Source organism: Scyliorhinus canicula, chromosome 1 (genome assembly GCF_902713615.1).
Source record: "Scyliorhinus canicula chromosome 1, sScyCan1.1, whole genome shotgun sequence".
Taxonomy (NCBI): domain Eukaryota; kingdom Metazoa; phylum Chordata; class Chondrichthyes; order Carcharhiniformes; family Scyliorhinidae; genus Scyliorhinus; species Scyliorhinus canicula.
In genome coordinates, this window is record NC_052146.1 from 218,030,938 (window position 1) to 218,048,843 (window position 17,906).

At 46.9% G+C, this 17,906-nt stretch overlaps 1 protein-coding gene across 1 annotated transcript in view; it reads right to left on the minus strand.

The window, feature by feature from the left end:
* ehbp1 (EH domain binding protein 1) overlaps positions 1-17,906 on the minus strand; it is a 481,622-nt gene that overhangs the window by 25,883 nt on the left and 437,833 nt on the right. The window contains 2 exon segments of the mRNA XM_038807817.1: positions 1,534-1,607; positions 11,015-11,114. Coding sequence (XP_038663745.1) covers positions 1,534-1,607; positions 11,015-11,114 — 174 coding nt within the window.

Below are 17,906 nucleotides of genomic sequence, written 5' to 3' on the forward strand. Positions count from 1 at the left end.
TAATTACATATTTGCCACTATGAACCTTATTTATCTCTCTCTATGTAAACACTAACCAAGATGATATATTCATGACTCTAAAATAATCTGTAGTGTTTTGCTGCTTTGAATATTCAGCACTGAGGAAAACAATTAATTTTGCTTCCATTTGTTCAAGAAATTATTTCAAAATGCCTTTGATTCTTTTGGTTAAACTAAAAAGTTTAGCAAAATACATGCTCTAAAATATCATTGTCATTTTGATTATGCAGCTTGAGGCAGGGTGATTTGAATTGTTATCCCTTAGGAGGTAATAAATTATGTGCCAATGCATGCACCATCAGTTTTTCTAGGCTAAATCCAGACAGAGATGTGGATCATGTTGTTTATCGCACCCCGATGTTAATCTCTGAATTTCAGTCCAGAAATAGGGGGGGGGGGGGGGGAAACAGAGAGAGAGAGAGAGAGAGAAATAATTTTACTCTTATCTACGATTACAGAAAATAACCCCTAATTGTTTATTCTGGATGCTCTGAGCTGAATCGGCTGTAAATTCACAACAGATGCAAATTTGCAGCAACAGTGAAGCTTTACTTGTACTTTTTGTTCCCTTGTTCCCGTACAAATTACATCAAAGGGGAAAAGATGCATTTGACAAATCGATAGTAATCCATGCTCACTTCTCTAACATTTTGTATTTCTATACTATGTCTGCAACACTATTTCTTGCACAGATTTAACAGTTAGAATGACGGGTGAATTGTTCTTCCAATAAACCATTCAACAGGTTGAACACTGACCAATCAATTGTTCATGTGATTTATTTGGGGGCAGGGGAACTTACACCAGTTTCTGATCATTCTGTTCTGTGAAAATGGACCTTCTGTGATTTACGCTCCCCCAACACACAAAAAAATGGATCCTGTTGGGCTTACAAAAAAAATATTGTTCTATGAATTAACTCTTCGTAACAACACATTATTAGCTGACGAAATGGATAATGAAACAGAGAAATGAACCAATTCCAGTCTAAATATATGCCAGCGGCAGAATCTGTGAAATAAATTAGAATTGATTTATAATGGCCCAGCCATCTTATCAGGTGAAGAAAGACATAATTGTGCCCAGTCAAAGGCTAACAAGGTCAATACATAACGGTAAAATTAATTGGCATTGATTGCAATTGTTTTACGTTGCAGCCAAAGCCTCAGTCAATACCAGGTGGTATTTACTTGAGAAAGAAAATAATTTCCAAGATTTCCCAATGCATTTTTCACCCGCACATTATTGCAAATTTAGAATATTGAGAAGGTAAAAGTAATCGTTAATGTCCATATGAATACCTAGAATTTTACAGTTATTCAAAGATCGTGATATTACAATTTTAACAACATTTGTATGAGTTCTAATTTCTAAATATAGTGCACACAGCTTTTCTTAAAGTCAGATACTGTGTTTGCAATAATGAACATTCTCTTGGGCAGTTTATGAGCAATTAACCAAAATATTGAAAGTAAATGTCAATAATTTTTGAAAGACCCAATCATCACTTACCTTCAATGGCAAGCATAGCTCGTAATTCTCTATTTAGCAACTCAAAGCGTCTCTCAAGATCATGTTCTTTTTCCCTAGGCAAGTCAAAAAAGTTCATCAATACGGTAATTAACAAATCATTACTCACTAAAAGCAACCTTTAAGATTAATTGATTACTGGAACTGACTATTGTCTTTTCTCAAACCTTTAATCTACTCCAAACAATTGATACACAGACCTTCGTTAATAGTGTTCTAGTTATGGGGAGTCTAAAAATAGTGAGCTGAAAATCATATACTATATCATTTAAATCCATAAAATGTTAAGTGGCTATTTGGAAAGAGGGCAAAAAGAGACTTGACTCGGTACATTTGGATTATTCTTGGCTTGAGGTGGGGGAGATTGTTTGTTGAGAAGAAACCAAGTAAATCCAGTAGCCGTGATTAGACATTGCAAAGTCAGGGTTTTTAAATGTTTAGAATTTGAGGAGGTTTGAAAGACTGAGGAGAAACCCACCTATCTCCGGTCCTGGGAAAAACTAGTTCCAGTGGGAGATAATAGAATGAGACTCAATAAGGAAAGGTCTCGATAAATAGAGGATTAAAAGTTCAGTTTGGAAATAAAAATGAGGAAAGTTGAAAGGAGCATCAGCTGACAAGCATTTTAACTTTGTTCAGCAATATGAGCTATGAAGTCAGCACCCTCAATATAGGGGACAGTAATAATCTTCATCCTAAAATCGAATGAGTTAAGAGTTGCTACAGGGAAAATAACTGTTCAGTAACTGCATCATGTAAATGCATTTCTTGGAGGAATCTTCAGCAACAAAGGTGGGGAGGTGATTCAACAAAGGAGTGTATGATAAATGAAAGGTTACTGATATGAAGAAGGAACAGCGTAAGAGAATCCTGGGAACCCTGAGAGAATGGAAAAAAGATGGAGGGTAGTTCAGCAAATAAAGCTGTGTGGAGAAATTTGATAGTTATGAATGCAGCCTTGTGGAAGGCTGTGTGTTGGTCTCTTGTTCAGGTGTTATGAGCAAGAAACCTTGTTAAAAGAGTTAAAGGTGTCCAAGGCAAAGTTCACCAAAATGGTCATGAGGAGATTTCCAGCTGTACATAAAAGGGCAATAAACCTCCTAACAGGATTCCAATGCTAAGAACCATAGTGGCAAAAATGCACTAAATCAGAACATAGAAAATGATCAACATCAGAATATAAGAAATAGGAGTACACCATATGGCCCCTAGAGCCTGCACCACCATTCAATATGATCACGGCTATCTTTGCCTCAACTCCACAATCCCGCTCGCCCCCCAAATCCCTTGATAACAAAGGCTAATTTGAGGATAGCAATTTTCACCCTTTAGAAAAGACTGAGGGAATTGAGAAGCATTCAATAGGGTAGAGTGGGAGTACGTTTTTGAGGTCCTTGAAAAATTTGGCCTTGGGCTGCTGTACAGGGCCCCTAAAGCTAATGTATAAACCCATGCTTTGAGCTTGGGGTATTTTATCGAGTAGAGGTACTAGGTGGGGATGTCCTTAGGCGCCACTCCTATTTGGCATAGTGCTGAAATCTTCGAGTACATGGGGGGTGGGGGTGGGGAACATAGGGTGTCCTTGTATGCCAATGATCTGCTTTTGTATATTATGGATCTAGTCTTCTCTATGGATGAAATAATGAAACTACTCAGTAGGTTCGACTCCTTCTTGGGGGACAACTGAACATGGAGAAGAGTGAATATTTTCCGGGTTAATCCTCCAGGAAAGGAAGCCAATCTGGGGGTATATTAGCCTTTTGTTATCTGGGTATCCGGGTGGCCCATGATTAGCCATCAATCCATAGATTAATGCTGGTCTGATGAGCAGGGTGAGATCCAACTTGCGGAAGTGGGATAACTGCCCTCTGTCCTTGACGGGCAGGGTCCAGACTATAAAAATGATATCCTCCCAATATATTTTTTTCTTTTGAAAATTTAGAGTACCAATTCAATTTTTCCGATTAAGGGGCAATTAGCGTGACCAAACCACTTACCCTACACATCTTTGGGTTGTGGGTGTGAAACCCACGCAAACACGGAGAATGTGCAAACTCCTCACGGACAGTAACCCAGAGCCAGGATTGACCTGGGACCTCGGCACCGTGAGTCAGCAATGCTAACCACTGCACCACCATGCTGCCCTCTTCCCAATATTTTTATTCCTTTTCCTTTTAAAAAATGTATTAAAAAATTCAAATTAAGGGGCAATTTAGCGTGACCAATCCACCTGCCCTGTAGATCTTTGGTTTGTGGGGATGAGGCCCAACAGACACGGGGAGAATGTGAAAACATCATATGGACAGTGACCCGGAGCCAGTATCGAACCTGGTCCCTTGCTAACCACTGCGCCACCATGCCACCTTTATTTCTTTTCCGATGTCTCCCTATTTTTCTTCCTAGATTTTTGTTGTTGTTAGGATTAAGTTAGTGGTCTCCTTCATTTGGGCTGGGAACACCCCAAGAATTCATAGGGCATTCCTTCAGAGGGACGGGCAGTCGGATGGAGAAGGGGGGGGTCTAGCGTTACCGAACTTGCTCTTTTATTTTTGAATGGCCAACATAAAGGTACTGGAGTGGATTGGGGGGGGGTGGGGGGGGAGCTCCATATGGGGACAAGCTCTTGTAGGGGCTCTAGTTTAAGGGCTTTGGCAACAACCTCGCTTCCCTTCTCTCCAATGAGATGCGCTTTGAACCTGGTGGCCATGTCCACTTTAAGGATATGGTGGCAATTTAGGTAGCATTATAAATTTGGCTCCATGTCATTGCTGGCCCCTATTTGTGACAACCACCTATTTGTATCGTCGAGTCTGGATGCCACATTCAAGGCATGGGAGGGCAGGGGCTTTGAGAGTTTTGGGGATTTGTTGTGGAGTTTGGAGGTTTGGTACTTTGGAGGAGTTATTGGCGAAGTTTCAGTGGTGGACTCGTCCGTTACCTCCAAATACGTAATTTGGTCCGACATTTTTCCTGCAATTCCCTTGGCTCCGCAACCAACTTTATTGAAAAGTACCCTAACACTAACAGAGGGGAGCATCTCGGGTGTCTATGGGCAGGATCCTGTCTACTGAGGCAGCCCCACTGGATGAGGTACGTGCAAAATGGGAGGAGAAACTGGAACCGACTTTAGATGAGGACGTGTGGTCTGAGGCCCTTCGCAGGGTAATCTCCACGACCTGTACACGACTCAGCCTAATTAAGCTCAAGGTGGTACATAGGGCCCACGTAACTAAGGCCAAGTTGAGTAGTTTATTTTCGGGAGTGGAGGACAGGTGTGAGCGGTGCTCCCTCGGGCCAGCTAATCACACCCATATGTTTTGGTCGTGTTCCAAGATGGTAACCTTTTTTTTAGCACAATGCCAGTGATTCTCAACGTTGATCTGGAGTCTTGTCCTTTGGTGGCCATTTTTGTAGTATAAGACTTGCTGGGCCTGCAGATGGGGTTGAAGGCGGGTGTTCTCGCTGACAGCCCAGAGGAGAGTTCTGCTGGGATGGAGGTCTGCTACTCTGTCCAGTGCCTCAGTCTGATTGGGTGACCTCATGAAATTATGCATCTGGAGAAGGTCAAGTACACTGTCAAGGGGGTTGGTTAGTGTTTCTATCTGAGGAGGCAGCCATTCAATTCCTACTTTAAAGAATTAATTACCATCAGTTGTTAATGGGGGTGGGGGGGGGGGGGGTTGTTTTTATTGTTGGTGAAAGATTGTTTTATTTTTGTGTGGGATATATATGGCTGGTTATGTTTGTTTAATATTGCCTTATGTAACATCGTTTCTGTTATTATGTTTGCTATAAATGGAAATTTTAAAATTAAAATATCTCCCCTCCTATCAATACAAACACACAAATGGTCTGCCTTAAGATCGCATTACATAGGGTCTTAGTTATCGACACCCCCCCAATATTTTTCAGATTTCTTTTCTCCAACTTAACCCTATGCTTCTGCAAACCTTCCACTTTCATCTTTTCCTCCTGGGAAAGAAAGACACATCAAGTCCTTCACAATTAGGGCAGCACGGTGGCCTAGTGGTTAGCACAACCGCCTCACGGCGCTGAGGTCCCAGGTTCGATCCCGGCTCTGGGTCACTGTCCGTGTGGAGTTTGCACATTCTCCCCGTGTCTGCGTGGGTTTCGCCCCCACAACCCAAAAATGTGCAGAGTAGGTGAATTGGCCACGCTAAATTGCCCCTTAATTGGAAAAAATAATTGGGTAATCTAAATTTATAAAAAAAAAATAAAAAAAAAAAAAAAAGTCCTTCACAATTATCACCTCAACTCAGGTGTACCCATTAGGATACAGACATCATAATTGCTCTGAAAAAAAATCGCACATTCCCCCTTTATCCCCATTATATTTGTTTTTCATGGTCGCCACCTTCATTGGTGTCACAGTGGTTAGCTCTGCTGCCTCACAGCGCTAGGGACCAAGTTCAATTCCGGCCTTGGGTGACTGAGTGGAGTTTGCACTTTCTCCCAGTGTCTACATGGGCTTCCTCCATGTGCTCCTGTTTCCTCCCATAGTTCCTCCCAAGTGCAGGTTAGGTGGATTGGCCATGCTAAATTGCCTTTTAATCTCCAAAGATGTGCAGGATATATGGAGTTACAGGGTTGCAGGGATAGGGCAGGGGAGTAGGTCTAGGTAGGGTGCGCTTTCAGCGGGTCGGTGCAGACTCGATGGGCTGAATGGCCTCCTTCTGCACTGTAGGGATTCTATGGTTCTATTCTATGATTCTAACTAATCCATTGCCCATAACCGTAAGCACACTTTGCAAGTAACTGCTCTGATTGGTCTACTCCTCAGCTATGAGAAGATCAAGACAATGCCGGTTGGATGGCAACAAGGTTCTCTATCACCTTTGGGCAATCGAACATCAAGGACGTTCATCACTTCCCCTACGTAGGGAGAAACATCTCCAGGGACGGTGATTAAGAGATTGGCACCCTCACAAGAATTGGCAAAGCAGAATCGGTCTTCCAGCGTCTACACACGGTCTGAGAACCCAACACCATGAACATGGTCACAAAGCTGCAGTCTAACATGTCCACAGTAGTGCCAACCACAATCTACACCAGCAAGACATGGAAGAGAACAGCAAAGGTGTCAAGCAATAAAATAAAGTGCTGTAGGTCTGCCAGTATCAATTCTTCAAATCTGTTACGCTCTCCACAGATGCTGCCAGACTTGCTGAATTTTGCCTGCACTTTCTATTTTTATTTCATCTCCAGATTCTGTAGTATTTTGCTTTTATAAAAGGTGTCATAGAATTTCATAGGATCATAGAATTTACTGCGCAGAAGGAGGCCATTCGGCCCATCGAGTCTGCACCGGCTCTTGTAAAGAGCACCCTATCAAAGCCCACACCTCCACCGTAACCCAGTAACCCCGCCTAACCTTTTTTGAACATAAGGGCAATTTATCATGGCCAATCCACCTAACCAGCACATATTTGGACTATGGGAGGAAACCAGAGCACCCGGAGGAAATCCACGCAGACACGGGGAGAACGTGCAGACTCCGCGCAGACAGTGTCCCAAGCCGGGTATCAAACCTGGGACCCTGGAGCTGTGAAGCCACAGTGCTAACCACTGTGCTACCGTGCCACCATTAATCTGTATAATACTTCATCCAAGATTTATTTTGTACATTATTTAACTTTTCTAGTCAATAAACATTATTTCTGGATTTCATAAAATCATTCTGATGAAGTGATCTTTAACAACAAAGGAAAGTAAAGTTTGAGTAATAAAGTAAATGAATAGGAAGGGACAGAGCAAATGAACTTAAGAGTACACCAGTAGATGAGACCAGAGGTCGCAAGAGTGGTAAAAGGACAGAAGGGTTGGAACCTAAATATTCAAGGGTATTTGATATTTTGGATGGAAAGGAAGCTAGGAAAAAATGGTGGGGTAGCTCATTAGTACAGTATTGAGAGATGACCATAGTATAGAAAACCAAGATGCAGAATCAGTTTGGGTAGAGGTAAGAAATAGCAAAAGTAAGAAGTCACTTGTGGTAGTAGATTATAGGTTGCCTAACAGGAGTCACACTGTAAGACAAAATATACAGCAAGAAATAATATGGTTTGTAAGATAAATAATAATCATGGGTGATATTAATCTACATGTAGATTGGTCAAATGAGACTGGGAAAAGTAGCCTGGAAGAAGAATTCATAGACTGTATTCAGGACAATTTTTTTTGAACAATATATTCTAGTGCCAACCAGGGAGCAGGCTATTTTAGATCCGGCAGAGTGCAATGAGACAGGAATATCGAGTGACCTCATAGTAAAGGAGCCTCTAGACATTGGTGATCTTAACATGATAGGATTTCACATTTGTTTTGAGAGCGAGAAGTGAGGGTCCAGGGGTAGTGCCTGAAATTAAATAATTGCAAGTACAAGGATTTGAAGTGATATTGTATCTGGAATACTGTGTACAGTTTTGGGATGTAATTCACCCAAAAAATGCCGAAGTGTCATTTTGGGCAAATTTGGTGGGGTGTTTCGGGTGAGATCCAGACCTGTATTAACCCACATTTAGTCATTTTTTGGGGGGCTCAAGAGTTTCTCACCGGTCAATCCCACATATAGAATTTTTTTCTGCAGTGGGGGAACTAAACTTGCCGGCCAGACCGGCTCCTCAGAGATCGGGGTGCCATGATCTCAAGGTGAGGTTGAGGGCCCCCCATACACCCCCACCCACGGAAAATGTGACCTCCTTCTGACATGGACAACACTCCAACCCTCAACCCGAGCGGCAGCCTCTTCCCCATCAATAAAAGTTACCTCCCCCCACCATCCAACCATGAGGGTGAGCCTCCACACCCATCTATCTGTGGATATTGGGAAATTCCCCCTCCCCCCCCCCCAACCAAGTGAGCATACCCCATTATGGGGTCGCTGATGGCCCCCCCATCTTCAGGGCCCCACCTTTCAGTTCCCTCCCTTCATCCCCCCAACCTTCATTTTTATTTGTAAATTTAGAATATCCTATTCATTTTTCCAATTAAGGGGTAATTTAGCGTGGCCAATCCATCTATCCTGCACATTCTTTGGGTTGTGGGTGCGAAGCCCACGCAAACATGGGGAGAATGTGCAAACTCCACACGGACGGTGACCCAGAGCCGGGATCGAACCTGGGACTTCGGCGCCGTGAAGCATTCGTGCAAACCACTTGCGTCACCGTGATGCCCCTTCCCCCCAACCTTCATGATGCCCCTTCATACCCCGCCTTTTATGGGCATGCCCTTTGGCTGTCAACCTGGCATTGCCCTGACTCCTTGGCAGTGCCAATCTGGCACTGTCAACCTGCCCGGTTTCCAGAAGCAGTGCCGTGCCCTGTCCCCGACCGCCTGGGGGGCTCCATTGGCCTCCGAGACCCCTGGACTGGCCATCACATACTAATTGGCACCTGGGTGAGGCCACACTGGTGCGGCTAGTGACTTCCGGGCACCGGGAGAATGTAGCCTTAAATAAGCCGCACATATTGAGATGAGCCGAATAGCTCATTTAAATATGATTATCTGGATCATGCCCAGTGAGGGTGTGATTCAGATCGCACTGGGTTCCACGGGACGGGTGACCTGCTCGCGGACACCCGGCGCAACGAGATCGGTGGCGGGAGCAACGTGGTGTAAAAGTCTCACCCTTGGTCTTCTTATTTAAGAAAGGACATAACTGCATTAGGAGCTGTTCAGAAAAGGTTCACTTGACTGATTCCTGGGATGAAGGGGTTTTTTCACGAGGAAAGGTTGAGCAGGGTGGGCTAACACCTATTAGAGCTTAGAAAAAAAGAGAAATGATCTTATTGAAACACAAAAGATCCCAAAGGGGTTTGACAGGATGGATGCTCAGAAGACGTTTTCTCTTGTGGGGGAGTCTAGAACCAGGTGACACAGTTTGATAATTATGGGCCCTCATTTAAGACCGAGAGGAAAATAATTTTTTCTCTGAGTTTTATTCTGTAGCACTCTCTTCCCCAAAGAGCAATGGAGGATGGCTACAATGTATTCAAGGCTGAGTTAGATATATTTCTGATCGGCAAAGGTGTTGAGGGCTGTGAGAGGGAAGATGGTAGTATAGTGGTAATGTCATTAGACTAGTAATTTAGAGGCCCAGGGCAATCTCTGGCCCAAAGCAGCTGGTGGAATTTGAATGCAATCAATAAATCTGGAATTGAAAGCTTGTCTCAGTAATGGTGACCATGACAATGATCACCGATTGATGATGGGGCGGCACTGCTGCCTCACAATTCCGGCCTTGGGTGACCGTCTGTGTGGAGTTTGCACATTCTCCCCGTTTACGCATAGGCTTCCTCCAGGTGCTCTGGTTTCCTCCCAAAGTCCAAAGATGTGCAGGTTAGATGGGTTGGCCACGCTAAATGGCCCCTACTGTCCAAAGATGTGTAGGTTAGGGCAGCATGGAGGCGCAGTGGTTAGCACTGCTGTCTCATGGCGCCGAGGTCCCAGGTTCGATCCCGGCCCTGGGTCACTGTTTGTGTGGAGTTTGTACATTCTCACCGTGTTTGCATCGGTTTCGCCCCCACAACCCAAAGATGTGCAGGCTAGGTGGATTGGCCACGCTAAATTGTCCCTTAATTGGAAAAAGTTAATTGGGTACTCTAAATTCTTTTTTTAAAATGTAGGTTCGGTAGGGTTACGTGGATAGGGTGGGGTGTGGGCCTGGTAGATTTCTCTTTCAGAGAGTCGGTGTAGACCTGGTGGCCAAATGGCCTCCTTCTGTACTGTAAGGATTCTATGGTTCTATGGATTGTTGTTTCACTAATGTCTTTTAGGGAAGGAAATCTTCAACTTCTTCCATCGGGCAGGAGATACAGAAGTCTGAGAACACGCACTATCAGGTATCAGGTTCAAAAACAGCTTTTTCCCCGCTGTTATCAGACTCCTAAACTGACCTCATTAACACTACACCCCTGTATACTTCATCCGATGCCGGTGTTATGTAGTTACATTGTGTACCCTGTGTTGCACTATTACGTTCCTTTTCTTTTCATGTACTTAATGATCTGTTGAGCTGTTCGCAGAAAAATACTTTTCACTGTACCTCGGTACAAGTGACAATAAACAAATCCAATCCAACCAATCTGACATCCTTACCTGGTTTGATATACATGTGACTCCAGACCTACAGCAATGTGGTTGACTCTTAACTGCCCTATGAAATGGCCGAGCAAGTCACTCAGTTCAAGGGCAAATAGGGATGGGCAACAAAAATTAGCCTTACCAGTGATGTCCACATCCAATGAAAGAATAAAAAAGACAATCAAGTGGTGTTGTGACCACAATCAGATTAGCCATGACCTTATTAAATGGTGGAGCGGGTTCAAGGGGCCGAATGGCCTACTCCTGCTCCTAATTTTGGTGCTCTTTGATATTTAGCTGTTACTTCACATATACGATGATGAAATACATTGGTCATTAGTTTGCTTATCTTTGCACTTACAGAAGCGAAAGTTGGTTCTGTCGTCGTATCAATGCATTTTTCTTATTCACCAACACGAACCACTCCTGCATCATAGCTTCTTCTGCCTCTTTATTGTTTCCTGAAAAATAGAGGAACAACATTATCCAAAGGCCTTAAAATCAGGAACAACCCAACAAGTTTTGCCTCATATTGCCTTTGCTTCTTTTGCCAATTACTTTGTGTCCTCTCGTTCTCGATCCTTTCACGAGAGGAAAGTTTCTCCCAATCCACTCGGTCCAGACCCCTCATGATTTTGAACACTTCTATCAAATCTCCTCTGTCTTCTCTGCTCCAAGAAAAACAGTCCCAACTTCTTCAAGCTTTCTTCATAACTGAAGGAACAGCTTCTTCCCCACAGCTACCAGACTCTTCAACAACTCTCCCTTGGACTTATCTGATCCCTGTAAGAACACTATTCACGACGCCCCAAGCTGCTCTTGTTTGGCCCTTGTTTCGCACTGTAACCAATCACTATTTGTTTTTTTTTTAGAAAATATTTTATTGAAGCATTTGTAATTTTCACAATTTAACATATTGACATTTCTAAAACAACCGCGTGGGCCGATGCACAAAAAACACTTTATTAAATGGTGGAGCGGGTTCAAGGGGCCGAATGGCCTACTCCTGCTCCTAATTTTGGTGCTCTTTGATATTTAGCTGTTACTTCACATATATGATGATGAAATACATTGGTTATTAGAAGAACAAACAATAAACTACGTCCCCCACTTCTCCCGCCCTGTCCCCAATTACCCGTATACTAAGTTCCCTGTCCTTGCCTAATACTGCCATCTAACATCGCCATGCCTCCTGTTTTCCTCCCCACCCCTTTTCCCTTTCCCTCCTTCCTGCTGACGTTCAACTCTTCTTGAAGAAATCGATGAACGGCTGCCAACTTCAGGCGAATCCCTGCATTGATCCTCTGAGCGAACTTGATTTTCTCCAGACTGAGAAACCCTACCATATCGCTTACCAACCCTCCTCACTTCGGGAGCTCCGAGTCCCTCCATCTCAGCAAGACCGTCTCCGGGCCACCAGGGCGGTGAAGGTCAGGATATCGGCCTCCCTCCCCCACTTTGCCCCCGGATCCTCCGACACCCCAAATATTGCCAATTCTGGACTCGGAATTCCCCTACCTTCCAGGACTTCTGACATAACATCCACAAATCCCTGCCAGAATTCTGTTTTGGACATGCCCAAAACATATGAACATGGTTGGCTGGACTATCCCCACACCGTCCAGATCTATCTTCCACCTCCTCGAAGAACCTGCTCATCTGGGCTACCGTTACGCGGACCCTGTGGACTACCTTGAACTGAATCAAGCTACGACTAGGACAGGACGAGGATGCATTTACCTTTTTCATGGCTTTTTCCCACAGTTCAGTTTCCAGCTCCCCTCCTAGCTCCTCTTCACCTCTCTGATAGGGGCCCCTTCCCATTCTATCAATTCCCTGTATATCTCTGAAACTCTCCCACCTCCAACCCCTGTTTTTGACAGCACTTTATCCTGTAGTCCCCTCAGGGGGAGGCTTGGAAAGCTTGGAACTTGCCTCCGTACAAAGACCCGCACTTGAAGGTACCAAAACCCATTCTCACCCGGCAAATCAAACTCCTCCTCTAACGTCTTCAAGGTCGGAAAGCCCTCAATCGCTATTTGTTGATGTGCCATTGCCAATGTACTCTGTCGATTATTCTTTTGTCTACTATGAACGTACTGTGTACGTTCCCTTGGCTGCAGAAAAATACTTTTCACTGTACTTTGGTACATGTGACAATAAATATCAATCAATCGGAGCAGCGAGACAAAGAGGGACTCCTGTCTGCACCAGGAAACTCCTCTCCCAAACCATCCTGACTCAATGAGAAGGGGGAAAAAAAGAGAAGGGGAGAAATAAAAGTAAATAAATAAATAAAGTAACAAGGAAAGAGAGAAAGGACGGAAGGGAGGAAGATAACCAACCCCCCCCCCCCACAATGAAAAAGAAACCCGAAGCCCAAGACAGACCCAGCGAATGCAGAGGAACGGGGGAAGGCAGAGTCCCAACAGGCTACATCACCCAAATGATGGGCAAGCTAGTGGGAAAGGAGCTATTCCCAACCCCACTGGAAATAGACAGGGGGCACAGGTCGCTCCGACCCAAGCCCAAAGCCAGGGACCAGCCCAGAGTGATTATTGCAAAGCTGCACCGGTTCCAAGACCGGGAGAGAATCCTAAAATGGGCCCGGCAAATGAAACAGAGCACGTGGGAAGGGAAGACCATAAGGGGGTATCAGGACATTGGGGCGGACCTGGCCAAATAAAGGGCTGAATTCAACGAGGCGAAATCAGCACTGCACAAAAGCAAGGTAAAATTTGGGATGTTATTTCCGGCCAAACACTGGGTAACATTTGAGGGGAAAGAGCTGTATTTTAACAACCCAGAGGCGGCTGATGAGTTCGTTAGAGCGAACAAACTGGGGGAGGAGCACACACAACCGCAATGAAAGACACGGGGACGGTAAGGGAAGGGAAAACCAGAACAAAGAGCGGAGGACAGGACAATGGACTCATGAACTGGGCACATGTGTGTTATGCCTTGCACGGCACTGTGCTGTCTTGTCTCAGCGCTTGTCGCCTCTCTGAATGCAATGGGGGGGGGGGGGGGGGGAGCGAGGGAAATGAGGGTGAGGAAAGCAAACAGGAGGGCAAGACAAGGGCCAGTAGGAGAAAGGTTAAACAGGGCCAGAACTGGGCGAATACTGAGAGGAGGGCCACCGTACAAGTGAGGAGGGCCAGCACGGGAGGGCAGGATGGAAGGAGGGCCGCGGCGCCCCTCTCAGGGGAGGGGGAGCACCTGGCACAAGGAGTGGAGGGGGGGGGGGGGGGGGAAAGTGAGAACGCGGGGGGGGGGGGGGGGGGGGAAGGACAAAGGTACAGGGGCTAGGTGGGGGGGAGAGGAGTCTGGGGGAGAACACGGAACAAAAGAGAAGCAAAGAGAAGGGCGAGATAGTGAAGCAGTACAAATACAGGCCTCGGCGGGCATGGAGCAGGGCGAGGAACCAAGAGGATGCCGTAAACAGCCACCCGAGAGGGCATCAGGGTGGAGGGAGACCCCGGAGCACAGGGGCGCACCCGTGTGGCGTACATACGGCCGCATTGGGTGCCCCCTGGGCAAAGGGAAACCCCTGAGCGCTGGGTCCTGTCCCCATGGAGAGAGCGGTGACCCTGGCCATTTTGGACGGCCCCCAAGCAAAGGGAAACCCCGGAGTGCAGGGGCACGTCCACCAGGTAAGTATGGGAGATCCCACAGGACCGGGGGATCAGAAACCCCCCACCAGGATTGTTACCTGGAATGTAAGGGGGCTCAAGGGCCCAGTGAAAAGATCCAGAGCGTTCGCCCACCTAAGAAGCCTAAAAACAGACATAATCTACCCACAAGAGACGCACCCGAGGGTGAAGGACCGACTGCTGGTAAGGAAGGGCTGGGTGGGACTGACATACCACTCGTGCTACGGGATGAGGGCTAGGGGGGGTAGCAATATTAATTAGCAAAAGGACGAGGTTTACGGGAACCAAGACAGTTATGGACCCAGGGGGAAGGTACATCATGGTCAGCGGTGTCCTGGAAGGGGCACCTGTCGTACTGGTAAATGTATATGCTCCCAACTGGGGCGACTCAGAATTCATAAAGAAGACCATGCCGGAAATTGATTATGGGGGGGCGACTTTAACTGCGAGCTGGACTCACTGACCGACCGATCAAACCCCAGAACGGGGAAAACGTCTGGCATGGCTTGGGAGCTAGGCGCCTTCATGGAACAGATAGGAGCGGTGGACCCATGAAGGTTCCTGCACCCGGGAGAAAAGTTCTCGTTCTTTTCGCAGGTGTACAAGGTATACACCTGTATCGACTTCTTTGCAGTGGGGAAATCGGTGCTTCCAGGGATCACGGGAACGGACTACTCCGTGATCGTTATCTCCGACCATGCTCCACATTATATGGATGCGAGGTTGGAGACAGGCTGGGCCCAGCGCCCCACATGGAAGCTGGACACTGACCTCCTGGCCGACAGGCCTTTCTGCCAAAAAATATCGCAGGCCTTAGGTGATTACGCTAGTAACAACCAAAACGGGGAGGTCTCACCCTCCACGTTTTGGGAGGCATTGAAGGCTGTGATCTGAGGAGAGACCATAGCTCACAAGGCAATTAGAGATAGGGACGAGAGGGTGGCCAGGCAACAGCTAGTGGACTCCATTCTGGAAGTTGATAGAAAGTACTCCGAGGCCCCGACCGTAGAGCTGCTGGCAGAGAGGAAAAAGCTGCAAATGGACATTAACCCGCTATCCACTGGGAAAGCAGTGTACCAACTCCGCCAGACATGGGAGACCTTCTACGAACACGGAGACAAGGCTGGCCCCCAGTGGCTCATCAGCTGAGAAAGCAGGCAGCCACGAGGGAAATAGCGCAGGTTAAGGATAGCAAAGGCAGATTGGTAACAGAGCAAAGGAGGTCAATCGGGCATTTGAGACCTCCTACTGGGGACTGTACACCTCCAAGCCCCCTGACGGGGATGCGGGAATCAAACAGTTCCTAATCAGACTGGAACTACCAGTGGTGGGGGAAGACAGACGGGGGGAGCTGGAAGCACCAATAGACCTGGGAGAAATCATGGAGAGCATCAGCTCCATGCAGGCGGGGAAGGCACCACACCTAAGGGACATGTTTGCGAACTCACTGGCAGGGGGCACCCTACCCCCCCCCCCCCCCCCCCCCCCCCCCATTCTAGCGCAGGCCACAATTTCTCTGATACCCAAAAAAGATAAAGACCTGACGGAATGTGGATCATACAGACCCATTTCACTGCTGAACGTGGATGCGAAAATTCTCACAAAGGTCCTGGCCAAAAGGTTGGAGGGCTGCGTACCAGAGGTGGTCGCAGAGGACCAAACGGGCTTTGTCAAGGGTAGGCAGCTCACAGCGAACATCAGGCGGCTGCTGAATGTGATAATGCCCCCCCCCCCCCCCCCCCCCCCCCCCCCCGGGAGAGAACACCAGAGGTGATCGTCTCAAAGCCACAGGAGGGACTGAAGGCAAATACTGCAAATACTGAAAGAGTTTGGAACCTTCTCGTGCTACAAACTTAACCTGGGCAAAAGCGAGACATTCCCAGTGAACCCAAAAGGGGGAGGGACAGAGCTGAAGGAGCTCCCGTTCAAAATGGCCCAGAACAGATTCCTTTACCTGGGGATCCAAATAGCCAGAGACTGGACACAGATCCACAAGTGGAATCTGACCAGCCTGGTGGAGGAAGTAAGAAAAGACCTTCAACGATGGGGCTCACTCTCACTCTCCCTGGCGGGAAGAGTGCAGATGATCAAGGTGAACGTACTGCCAAGGTTCCTCTTCCTGTTTAGATCCATCCCGAGCTTCACCCCCAAGGCCTTTTTCCAAAACATAGACAGGCTAATTATGGCCTTTGTGTGGAGGGGCAAGAACCTGAGAATTCCCAAGCCGACACTGCAAAGAGGGAAAGTCAGAGGGGGCCTGGCTCTACCGATCCTACAATACTACCACTGGGCAGCAACGGCAGAAAGAGTGAGGGGATGGGTACAAAAACCCGACACAGATTGGGTACAAATGGAGGAGGCGTCCTGTAAAGGAACAACCCTCCGGGGCCTGGCCACAGCAGCACTCCCATCCTCCTCAACAAGGTACACAACGAGCCCAGTGGTAGCGGCCACGCTGAGAACGTGGACCCAGTTGAGACAGCACTTCGGGATAACCAAAATGTCTCCCATGGCCCCCATCTGCTGCAATCACAGATTCCCCCCAGCCATACTAGATACCACCTTCAAAAGATGGAGGCGGGACGGGGGCTTCTACGTAGGGCGCAGACTGGTGACACTGGACGGACTGACGAGGAAGTGGAAACTAGCAAGAGGACAGGAATTGAGACACCTCCAAATAAAGCACTTCCTCCGCAAAGAGACAGTAGGGTACCCCGGGGCCCCAGAAAGCACACTACTAGAGGACCTGATAGGCACAAGCAGCGAGAAGGGGGGGCTATGTGGGAAAATATACAGACAGCTACTGGACAGAGCCCGAACACCACTGACGGGACCAGACACAAATGGGAGGACGAACTGGGGACAGAGGTGGGATGGGGGCTCTGGAGCGAAGCACTGAGCAGGGTGAGCTCCACCTCCCCCTGCGCAAGGCTAAGCCTAATGCAACTGAAAGTGGTGCACACAGCGCACCTGACCAGAACCCGAATGAGCAGGTACTTCCTGGAGGTGGAGGACAAATGTGAACAGTGCCAGAGGGGCCCAGCCAACCACACCCACATGTTTTGGGCTTGCCCCAAGCTTGCTGGGTTCTGGACAGCCTTCTCCGAGGCAATGTCCGAGGTTGTGGGGGTGAGGGTGAAGCCATGCCCAATAGTGGCAATCTTCGGGGTATCGGAGCAGCCAGAGCTACACATGGGGAAGGGGGCCCACGCCCTTGCTTTCGCTTCCTTACAACACCAGGTTAAAGTCCAACATGTTTGTTTCAAACACTAGCTTTCGGAGCACTACTCCTTCCTCAAGTGAATGAAGAGGAAGGAGCAGTGATCCGAAAGCTCGTGTTTGAAACAAACCTGTTGGACTTTAACCTGTTGTTGTAAGACTTCTTACTGTGCTCACCCCAGTCTAACGCCGGCATCTCCACATCAAGAAAAATGTAATGTATATAAGTAACAACTGTTTATAAATATGAGAAACCCCAATAAAAAGATTTTCAAAAAACATATAAATATCAATCAATATCAATCAAGTTCCTCAGTCCTGGAAACATTCTTGTGAAGCTTTTTTGCATTCTCTCCAATGCCTTCACATCTTTTCTCAAGT